This window comes from Elephas maximus, chromosome 4 (assembly GCF_024166365.1).
Source record: "Elephas maximus indicus isolate mEleMax1 chromosome 4, mEleMax1 primary haplotype, whole genome shotgun sequence".
NCBI classification, from domain to species: domain Eukaryota; kingdom Metazoa; phylum Chordata; class Mammalia; order Proboscidea; family Elephantidae; genus Elephas; species Elephas maximus.
In genome coordinates, this window is record NC_064822.1 from 106,635,517 (window position 1) to 106,646,693 (window position 11,177).

Here is an 11,177-nt window from a genome sequence, read left to right on the forward strand (position 1 = left end):
AAATCTTCCCACTTCTCTTTACTCCTCTGCCACTTCCCCAGGCTAGTCCACCATCATCCCTCATTAAATTACTACACTGGTATTCTAACTGGTCTTCCAAATGCTCCCACTCTTGCCCCTTCTCTACTCCACTCTACATTGCTAAAATAAAAGTATGATCATGTCACTTCCCTGCTTAAAGCCCTTTGCTGGCTAACCAGTGCCCTTAGGATAGTCTAACATCTTAATATGGGCAATGAGGTCCTACATGGGCCCCCCTGCATGGTCTGGCTCCTGTCTTCAGTTTCATTTTCTTATCCCGACTTCCCATTCCACGCTGTGGCCATATGATCTATTTTTATGTCCTCCCTCTGTATAAACTGAAACCTGTCCGCCATGGATGACCCTGCTGGTATTTGAATACCAGTGGCATAGCTTCCAGCATCACAGCAACACACAAGCCCCAACTGTAAGACAAACTGACAGACACCCTCACTGATCTACGCCAAGGAATTTGGAAGACTGGCCAACCAACTGGAAGAGATCCATATTTATGCCTATTCCCAAGAAAGGTGGTCCAACAGAATGTGGACATTATTGAACAATATCAATAATATCACATGCAAGTAAAATTTTGCTGAAGATCATTCAAAAGCGGCTGCAGCTGTATATTGACAGGGGACTGCCAGAAATGCAAGCCAGATTCAGAAGAGGAAGTAGAACCAGGGATATCATTGCTGATGTCAGATGGATCCTGGCTGAAAGCAGAGAATACCAGGAAGATGTTTACCTGTGTTTTATTGACTATGCAAAGGCATTCGACTGTGTGGATCATAACAAATTATAGATAACATTGTGAAGAATGGGAATTCCAGAACACTTAATTGTGCTCATGAGGAACCTGTACATAGATCAAGAGGCAGTCACTTGAACAGAACGAGGAGATACCACGTGGTTTAAAGGCAGGAAAGATGTGTGTCAGGGTTGTATCCTTTCACCATACCTATTCAATCTGTATGCTGAGCAAATAATTGAGAAGCTGGACTCTATGAAGAAGAACGGGGGGCTTTGAGATTGGAGGAAGACATGTCAACAACCTGCATTATGTAGATGACAAAACCTTGCTTGCTGAAAGTGAAGAGGACTTGAAGCACTGACTGATGAAGATCAAAGACCACAGCCTCCAGTATGGATTGCACCTCAAAATAAAGAAAACAAAAATCCTTACGACTGGACCAATAAGCAACATCACGATAAACGGAGAAAAGACTGAAGTTGTCAAGGATTTCATTTCACTTGGATCCACAATCAACATCCATGGAAGCAGCAGTGAAGAAATCAAAAGACTCATTGCAATGGGAAAATCTGCTGCAAAAGACCTCTTTAAAGTGTTGAAAAGCAAAGGTGTCACCTTGAAGACTAAGGTGTGTCTGACTCAAGCCATGGTGTTTTCAATCGCCTTATATGCATGCAAAAGCTGGACGATGAATAAGGAAGACCAAAGAAGAACTGACTCCTTTGAATTGTGGTGTTGGCGAAGAATATTGACTATATACCATGGACTGCCAAAAGAATGAACAAATTTGTCTTGGAAGAAGTACAACCAGAATGCACCTTAGAAGCAAGGGTGGCAAGACTGTCTTGCATACTTTGAACATGTTATCAGGAGGGATCAGTCCCTGGAGAAGGACATCAGGCTCGGTAAAGGAAAGGGTGAGCGAAAAAGAGAAAGACCCTGGAAAAGATAAATTGACACAGTGGCTGCAACAATGGGCTCAAACATAACAACGATTGTGAGGATGGCTCAAGACCAGGCAGTGTTTTTTCCTTTTGTACATAGGGTTGCTGTGAGTCGGAACCGACTCCATGGCACCTAACAACAACTCTATAAACTCTCTCACCTCTAGGCCTTTTTGTATGCTCGTTGCTCTTTAAGGAACCCATTTCTCATTCCTCCTCACTTGCTTTACTTCTACTCAGTCTTCAGATTTCATTTCAGACATCACTTCCGCTAGGAAGCCTTCCCTGATCACCATAGAAAAGATTAGGCGCTTTCCCTGTGTGTTTCATAGCACCCCATACTCTCCTTATGTCAGCACGCTACACACTGTATTATAATGATCTGTTTACAGATACAATTATCTGTTTACTTTCTATTTATCCCATTAGGTAGGCTGCAAATTCCATGAGGGTAGACCTATGCCTCCTTCCTCGCTATAGTTTCCCTAGTATCTATCATAGGGTCTGGCACATAATAACCAAAAAAACCAAACCTGTTGCCATCGAGTTGATTCCAACTCATAGTGACCCTATAGGACAGAGTAGAACTGCCCCATTGGGATTCCAAGGAGCAACTGGTAGATTTGAACTGCCAACCTGTTGGTAAGTAGCTGAACTCTTAACCACTGCACCACCATGGCTCCAAGAGCACATAATAAGTGCTTAATAAATATTTGTTAAATTAATGCAAGAAAGAGTGTTTGATAAATGACTAAATGAATATCTACATTTCAGAATCCATAAGAATGAAGAAGACAGAAAAGTTCTTGACTCTTGTCCAAGAAAGAAGCCACCCAGAACCCAGTGCCGTCAAGAAAGAAGCCAGTTGCTCCTTAATTCCACCTGGTAGAGAAAGCAAACCTTCCATTTTATTTTGTAACTAGTTCGGCTCTGCCCCAGCTTTCCCAATGCCCAGGTCTCAATGTGATAAGTCAAATACACAACACCCTATAAGAAGAGGCACTGGCCAATCTGAGGCCGGCTTGCTTTAGCTGGAGGTAGGACTAGGAGGCCTCCTAGGTGCCTAGGTGCCGAGAGTTAATCTTTTAATTGCTAGACCCTGGAGAGGTCTTTGCAGGGAGTAGGCCCCAGGGGAAGGCCTAGAGCAGAGAAGGGTGCTTAGGGAGGGGACTTGGGGCAGTGGCTATTTACCATCCAGTATTTGAATTTTTAACACCTGATCAGAATTTACCAGTTGATTTTCAGCTCTGCCTACTTCCCTTTTGCTTCTCAGGCTCCCCTTTGTCCTTTTCCTCCCCTAGAACAGAGTCTAGATTTAGAGCCAGAGGTGACACAGGGATTGTGTGACCTCCTTGGCAGATGATGAAACTGAGACCCTTGGAAGGCAGCAGATAAAAAAACGAGCAGCTTGTGAAATCAGGCAAATGAGTCTGAACGCTGGCTCTGCAGCTGTGTAACTTAGCCCAGTGACTTAAGCTCTGTCTGCTGGGGACATTAAATAGATAATATCTGTAAGGCCACTAGTGCAGTGTCTGACCCATACATACTAGGGAATAAGTGGGAGCTGAACTGATGCGAAAAAAGTCAGTTAGTTAGTGACAGAGTTAGGACCCGGACCAGTGTTTTGGTTTCAGGTCCGCTTCCTGGGCTGCCATAGTGAACTCAATTTCAAGGTCCTTAACTGAGGGCCTGGAGCCCTGGTGGTACAGTGGTTAAGAGCTTGACTGCTAACCAAAGGTGAGCAGTTCACATCCATCAGCCCCTCCTTGGAAACTCTATGGGGCACTTCTACTCTGTCCTATGGCGTTGCTATGAATTGGAATTGACTCAACAATGGGTTTGGTTTTGGTTTAACTGAGGGCCTAGAAAGAGAAATAAGGGACATTTCCTGGCTTAGTTTCAATGTTTTATTTTCTGAGGCCCTGGGGAAGGAGTGGGGATGGATTAGTGACCTCTCCAGGTTTTGGGCTTTAGGGTAGTATCAATTTAGAATCTGATTTGGGAAAGTTAGGGTGCAGGGAAAGAGATTTGCCCGATCTGGCCTCCAAGCATTTATTGATTAATTTATTTACTGATTACACACTTTACGCTAAGAAACGTCTAAGGCACTGGGGATGACGGTCCACTGAAAACAACATTTTTCAAACTGTTGAGTCCTAACTTGTTAGTAGAATGTGAAATCACAACCAGAAGTTAAAAAGAAAAAAGAAAGTGTGGAAAGCATCACAGTGCATTGTACATAGGAAGTCATAAAATCTGTTTCCGTTACAATGTATGTGGCTGGGTCATGATTTAAAACGTACTACTTATTGTTGATTTGATAAAAAATGTCTGTAAGCCCCTGAGACAGAAGGTAAGTTTCGGGAGAGCAAGATCTTTGTTTTGCTTTAGAATAGAGCCTCGCATTTGTAAGGGCTGTACAAACAAGTGTTGAACGAATGAAGTCTAGCACTATAGTTGCCTTCAAGAGATTACATTAGAGTCAGAAACATAGGAAAAGGTCAATATCATAGGCTTTATAATACCAACATCAGCCTGAACGAAATTAATAATGTGAACATACTGAAGTGGGAAGAATTCCAAAAACTAATAATGTTGGAATATCTGACTTTTAGGGGATTTTAGTCATCATAGGCAATGTGAGGTGATAAGAAAACAAAATAAAACACCACTGACCTGGGACCTGGGAGCCAGGAGACCTGATTCAGTAATCTGTTAACTGTGGGACTTTGGGCAAATAGCTTAATCTCTTTAATTAATCAGTCCTCTAATTTGAAAAATGGGAATGCTCAAGCCTTGCCTGCCACACAGGGCTGTGTATAGACGGGATGAGATCATCCATTTTAAGGGTGCTCAGCAAACTGTAATATCGGGGACAAAAGAAAGGGATTATTGAGTTGAAGTGAGTATAGGATCTTTTCAGTGGTTTAATTAATTAATTAATTAATTAATTAATTAATCGAGCTTATGTTTACAGAAGGGCTTTTCTTTACAAGGAGCCCTGGTGGCTCAGGCTGCTAACCAGAAGGTGTACAGCTCCAATCCACCAGCCACTCTTTAGAAACCCTATGGGACAGTTATACTCTGTCCTATCGGATAGCTGTGAGTCAGACTTGATGGCAGGGTTTGGGTTCGTTTGATTTTTTCTTTACAAAGCTCTACCTTTTTAGTTGCTTTTCCAACTATTGTTACTACAATGCAAAATGTCAACTCCGTAAAAAAAATAGTGCTGAGCTAACCTGTTCAGCTCCATCTCTGTACTTACTCACAGGAGGTGCTCAGGAGACACTTTTGAATGAAAGCAGGAAGGACAAACTTAATTAGGAGCAAATGACTTTTGGAAGGAGCCCTGGTGGTACATGGTTTACCGCTGAGCTGCTAGGTCGGCAGTTCCAATCCACCAAACGCTCTGTGGGACCTGGTTCTATAAAGATTAGGGCTTTGGAAACTCTATGGGGTAGTTCTACTCCATCCTATAGGGACACTATGAGTCCAGAACGACTGGATGGCACACAATATTGCCTTCTGGTTTATTTAACGGTGCCAGCTTCCATTTGGAGACCCTAGTGGCTAGTGGTTAAGTGCTACCGCTGTTATCCAAGAGGTTGGCAGTTCAAATCCACCAGGCGCTCCTTGGAAACTCTACGGGCAGTTCTACTCTGTCCTATAGGGTCGCTATGAGTCGGAATCCACTTGACGGCAGTGGGTCTGGTTTTTTTTGTTGGTTTTAACCTTCATTTGAAAACTCTGGTGGCTAGCGGTTAAGTGCTACAACACTAACCAAAAGGTTGGCAGTTCAAACCCACCAGGCACTGCTTGGAAACTCTATGGGGCAGAAATTCTATTCTGTCCTATAGGGTCACTATGAGTCGGAATTGACTTGAGGGCAACGGGTTTGGTTTTTTTGTTTATTAACCTCTACCTTAACTAAAGGGTTGAGCTCAAGTTCTGAGTAGTCTGCAGAATGGAAAAAAGTGGGGAAAGGTGTGTGGCAGCAGCAGTACCTTCTGTAAACTGAGGTTTACAAATCTCAAATTGCCGCTCTAAAGGATGCCCCTGAAGGCAGTTAGAGTAGAGGCAATACAGTGAGCAAATAGCCGCAGAGGAGCATGCATGTCATCTGTAACAGGTGCCAAAGGAAGGGCAGGGTCACAAGCACTCCGTGGGCACCGCGTGTGTGCCAGTTCCAGTGCTAGTTGCGATGGAGGGCTCAGCAGAACATGGCTCTTCCTATGGTGGGAAAAACGGCGACACAGAAGTAACTGCCCGCTGCCTGTCGGTCGAACAGACATAGGGCTGTGAAGGTCGAGTGAGGGTCTAATTCAGTAAAGAATAGTGTGGGCTGGACTGATAAAATATATCTTCACTGAGCTGAGACTTAAGATGGGCTTGGCAGGAGGCGAACGCTTGAGAGAGCAAGGTTTGAGGAAGGTGTTTCAGAGAAATTTGTAGAAATCTACGACCCTCGTGGAAAGGCTGCCAAGGTGAGGTAACCTTGAGTTGATCTGTGTAGGTGGTCAAAGGTTCCCGGGAATGGATTAATGGTTCCGCCACACAGCGCCAGAGAGGAAAGATCCTGCTTTGAGACAATACCTGGATTTGGTTTTCCTCCAGCTGAGGGACAGGGGTGGAGGGTGGAGGGTGGAGGGCAAGAACTAGTGGGCGGTGCCAATGCGACTGGGCGGGATCAAGCGGGCCTTCCCTGCAGCGACTGGAGGCCAGGGAAAGGGGCGGGGCTTCCGGCAGCAGCGGCGCTCGGGCGTCGGGTGACGCTAGGCGGACGAGTTGTCACGTGACACGGAAGTGACTCCGAACAGGAAGAGGAGGAAAAAAATAACCGTCCGCGACGCCGAGCCGAACCGGAGCCGCAGCCACCATGAACAGCAAAGGCAAGGATAGGGGACGGCTGAGGTAGTCGGGGGAAGTAATGCTGGCCCAGATCGAGTGGGCCCCGAGCCCATGATTACCGAGCGCCAGGGTTGGGGCGGGCTGCACTGCGCTCCTCGGCCAGCTGCAGCCTTGGGCTGCGTCTGATGCCTTCGTCATTCCCGAAATACGGCTGCTCGCCCCCTCCCGGCCCTTTCCCCCTTAAACTCTGTGGCGCAGTTTGGAGTTGTGGGCTGGGGGTGGGGGGGCTCGTCATGATGGGCATCTGCAGGAGCAAATGGGGAGCTAGAGCAGGGATTTGGGTAGGCCAATGGAGAGGCGGCGGGGGCGGGGCGCCGCGCTCCGGAACTACCGGCAGGTCCCCGGGCTTAACTAATGAGGTGCCCGAAGGGTCCCTTTTCTTTATCTTTTCGCATCACCTCGCCCTTCGCTGGTGGGGGAGCACTCTCCCGGTTCCTATGATCGTACCAGTGTATCTGTCAGAACATAGTCTCTAGCTTCGTCAGTCGAAACTTCCCCCCCAGCCTGCTGGGAACGTGCACCCCCATCTTCAGCCCTTTATTCTTTTCCCGGTTTTACGTTCACTTCTAGCGTTCACTGTCTCTTTGAAAGTCGACCTTGAATAGACAGCTGTGAGGTAAAGAATCATAATCAACCTTAAACCAGCTTTGTGGCGACTACCCAGGGCAGGGGCAGGATGCATCCTTAAAATATCAGCAACTCTGTATCCCAGGAACTGGTGCCTAGACCTGTCTTGCATTCCGGAGGGAGCTTGGATCCAGCTAGACTTTCTCATTACACTAGTGGGAACAGTGTCCTTCCTGCCCAGTCAGAATCCAGCACTTTGAGTTCTAAGGATGCAAAGAAAATGCATATTTTCTTGGCCCCAGGAATCAGTCCCTCCGGTGCAGTCTGTTTGCAAAGGCCTTCCTGATTGCTCCCTCTGTGGTAGCTACCCAGTGTGCCCTGCCCCATTTTGGTAGCTCTGTATGGTAGGCAACACGCGTTTCTTTTTTTTTTTTTTGTCTTCCAGGTCAATATCCAACGCAGCCAACCTACCCAGTGCAGCCTCCTGGGAATCCAGTGTACCCACAGACCTTGCATCTTCCTCAGGCTCCACCCTATACTGATGCTCCACCTGCTTACTCTGAGGTGCTTCCAGTTTACTAACTTGACCTAATTGAGAATACCTTGGACCACATTTTCAGTTCTTAGCTAAGTCTGACTCTACATGTTCTGCTCTTCACAAACAGAAGAGTGCTCACATGAAAAAACGAAACCACTGTATACTTCAGCAATGTCTGTTGGGTTTGAGAATGTATTATATGATTGCTTATATTATTTGGCACAGGCTGAGGGTAAGATGAGTTTGCGTTCCTTAAACCTAACATTAGCTATCGCAGGAAGTGAGCAGGAAAATATTGAGTGGCAGTGGAGAGACAACTTGTATAATTTACAGTGTAATCTGCACGAGGAGAATTGATTCACTGAAGAGATTTCAAATAGGTATGTGATAAAATAACACTTCCCTTGTCTTCTGCCTTTTCTAGCTCTATCGTCCGAGCTTTGTGCACCCAGGGGCTGCCACAGTTCCCACAATGTCAGCTGCATTTCCTGGCGCCTCACTGTATCTTCCCATGGCCCAGTCTGTGGCTGTTGGGCCTTTAGGTTCCACAATCCCCATGGCTTATTACCCAGTTGGTCCCATCTATCCACCTGGTTCAACAGTGCTGGTGGAAGGAGGGTATGACGCAGGTGCCAGATTTGGAGCCGGGGCTACTGCTGGCAACATCCCTGTGAGTATGACTTCATCAGAAAAAATGCAGTCCTTGTGTGTTTTAACTCTCTGAAATGACCTTATATTCATCCTGTCACCATTCCTGGATAATAGTTCCCAGTATTGGTATAACCACTGACATCTGGTAGTACGGCAGATAGTAGTTGAGAAGGCAGAACTGTGGCAGGTCAGTAGCATCTGGCATGTTTGCCAGGGGGCTCGTAGTCATAGTCTGAGTTAACCAAATGCCTTTGTTTTCCTATCTTATGAGACTTGCTGCTTTAGCCAGATTGTTTCTTGGGAGTTGGTACAGTGACACTATTCATTCCATAAGCATTTATTGAATATCTGCCATCAGCATCTGGGAACCCCGATTTAAAAAGACGAATGCAAAATCCCTATCAAGTAGCTTTTAGAAAGAGTAATATTACTGGCCAACTTTGTTTGGGACACTAGGGAATAGAGTTATTGTGTCTCCTGCTTAGTTCCCCTATGCATGGTCTTTAAAGCCCAAATGGTGGTCCTTGTTAGGGCCAACTACTCAGTAATCATATGCTAGAGATGAGCTGAGAATGGTGCTTTCAGTGGTCTCTTTGAAAACTATCCAAGGACCCTGTGGGATAGAGCCACAGACCTGGTACCTCACCCCTGTTTTGGAAACATGGGTGGGAATGATTTCCCACCCTGAAGATGACTGGCTGTAGGTCTGGACTACGTACCCATATCAGTAGGCTTCATCTTGGAGCTGGAACCCTTTATATGAGTGATAGGCTCTCTTTTATGTTTGTATCTTTGGGTTCACGGAGAATATAGATCTGCTTTAGGAACCCTGGTGGCGCTGTGGTTAAGAGCTCGGCCGCTAACCAAAAGGTCAGCAGTTTGAATTCACCAGCTGCTCCTTGGAAGCCCTATGGGACAGTTCTACTCTGTCCTATAGGGTTGCTGTGAGTCAGAACTGACTCCACAACAGTGCATTTTGGAACTCAAATTGGCGCCAGAACTACCTCCTTAAAATGCTAGTGATCTGCAGGTACATTGCCATCTTGCTAAGAGGCCCTCTGACTCACCTGTGTCCTCAACTTTGTCCTTTCCTTTCAGCCTCCACCCCCTGGATGCCCTCCCAATGCTGCTCAGCTCGCAGTCATGCAGGGAGCCAACGTCCTTGTAACTCAGCGGAAGGGAAACTTCTTCATGGGTGGCTCAGATGGTGGCTACACCATCTGGTGAGGAGCCAAGGCCACCTCTGTGCCGGGAAAGACATCACATACCTTCAGCACTTCTCACAATGTAACTGCTTTAGTCATATTAACCTGAAGTTGCAGTTTAGACACATGTTGTTGGGGTGTCTTTCTGGTGCCCAAACTTTCAGGCACTTTTCAAACTTAATAAGGAACCACGTAATGGTAGCAGTACCTCCCTAAAGCATTTTGAGGTAGGGGAGGTATCCATTCATAAAATGAATGTGGGTGAAGCAGCCCTAAGGATCTTCCTTTAATTCCTCCGGAGTAATACTGTACCATACTGGTCTTTGCTTTTAGTAATAAAACATCAAATTAGGTTTGGAGGGAACTTTGATCTTCTTAAGAATTAAAGTTGCCAAATTATTCTGATTGGTCTTTAATCTCTTTTAAGTCTTTGATTTATATTACTTGTTATAAATGAAATGCATTAGTTGTCTGCCTTTTCCTTTGCATCCTTTGCCCCACATCCCATCCCCAGCCCCAGTCTTCCATTCCCTCCTACCAATCTCCATTGAATCAGTGGTGCAGGACAGAAAGCCAGTCAGACTAATTTTCTTGTCTCCTTGCACTTCTCCCCACTTGTCATCTTTTAAATAGTCGTTCACAAGGATCCTCTGAAACCCGCTCTGTGCTCCAAGCACAGACCCCATTACTTCTGCTTTTGCATCTCCTCAGGCAAAAATGGAGGGTGCCATGTAGATAATTTTTTTGTTGTTGTTTTTGGCAGGGGACACTCTTTTTATAGGTTGCCTCTGCATAGAAGAACCTAACCCGAATTTGTTTTGGTGCCAGAAAAACAGTGAGCTCATGTTTGAACAAAAGATTAACAGTGTAAACTGTACCGTAAACAACAGTTTGTTTAAAATATGAGGGGTGAGGAGAAGGATGCATTTCAAAAGCCTGGTGACTTCAGAGCCAAATTAAGGGGAGTTTTCAGATAAAAAATCGGTTACAATTTATTGTCAGAGTGTCTGATGCAGCCACTCATGGCTCCCAAGAATTCTCAGCCAGGTTAATGGGGTCACATTGTGAATGCCTCACTGCAGAACGACTTGAGTCCAGTGAAGTCTCATTAGGGTGAAGAATATTTCAGGGATCCTTAATATTTTGATTTTTGTTTTCTGAAATTGGATTTTACTTTATGTTATAATTTCAGTTCATCTAAATTTGTGTTCTGTACATGTGATGTTTGACTGTACCATTGACTGTTATGGAAGTTCAGCGTTGTATGTCTCTCTCTACACTGTGGTGCACTTAACTTGTGGATTTTTTTATACTAAAAATGTAGAATAAAGACTATTTTGAAGATTTGAATAAAGTGATGAAGTTGCATTACACCTCACTTCAAGGATTCTTTACTTAGCTTGCTTTTAGATCTCTTTTGTATTGTCGTTTCTATCCTGCCTGGATTTAAGATAGGTACTCCTGCTGTTCTGTGTTCTCTAATCAAGCCTTTGAAATAAATGCAGTAGTAGAAAGCAAGGTTTGACCATTTTCATGAGTTTCAGTCTGGATGTTCAACTGTTCTTCACTTTACTTCCAAAGCTCTTTGA

The 11,177-nt window shown here is 45.2% G+C and overlaps 1 protein-coding gene across 2 annotated transcripts; it reads left to right on the forward strand.

Annotated features, from left to right (window-relative positions):
• Positions 1-6,506: 6,506 nt before the first annotated feature.
• On the forward strand, positions 6,507-10,966 carry DAZAP2 (DAZ associated protein 2). 2 transcript variants are annotated; one of them, XM_049883164.1, is made up of 4 exons: positions 6,507-6,608; positions 7,640-7,758; positions 8,157-8,325; positions 9,482-10,966. In XM_049883164.1, exons 1-4 carry the CDS (start codon positions 6,596-6,598, stop codon positions 9,802-9,804), a joined length of 624 nt encoding a protein of 207 aa, XP_049739121.1. In that variant the 5' UTR covers positions 6,507-6,595; the 3' UTR covers positions 9,805-10,966. The 2 variants fall into 2 exon arrangements, with proteins under 2 accessions (XP_049739121.1, XP_049739120.1); XM_049883163.1 differs by having other exon boundaries at positions 8,157-8,402; positions 9,482-9,705.
• The last annotated feature ends 211 nt before the right edge of the window (positions 10,967-11,177 follow it).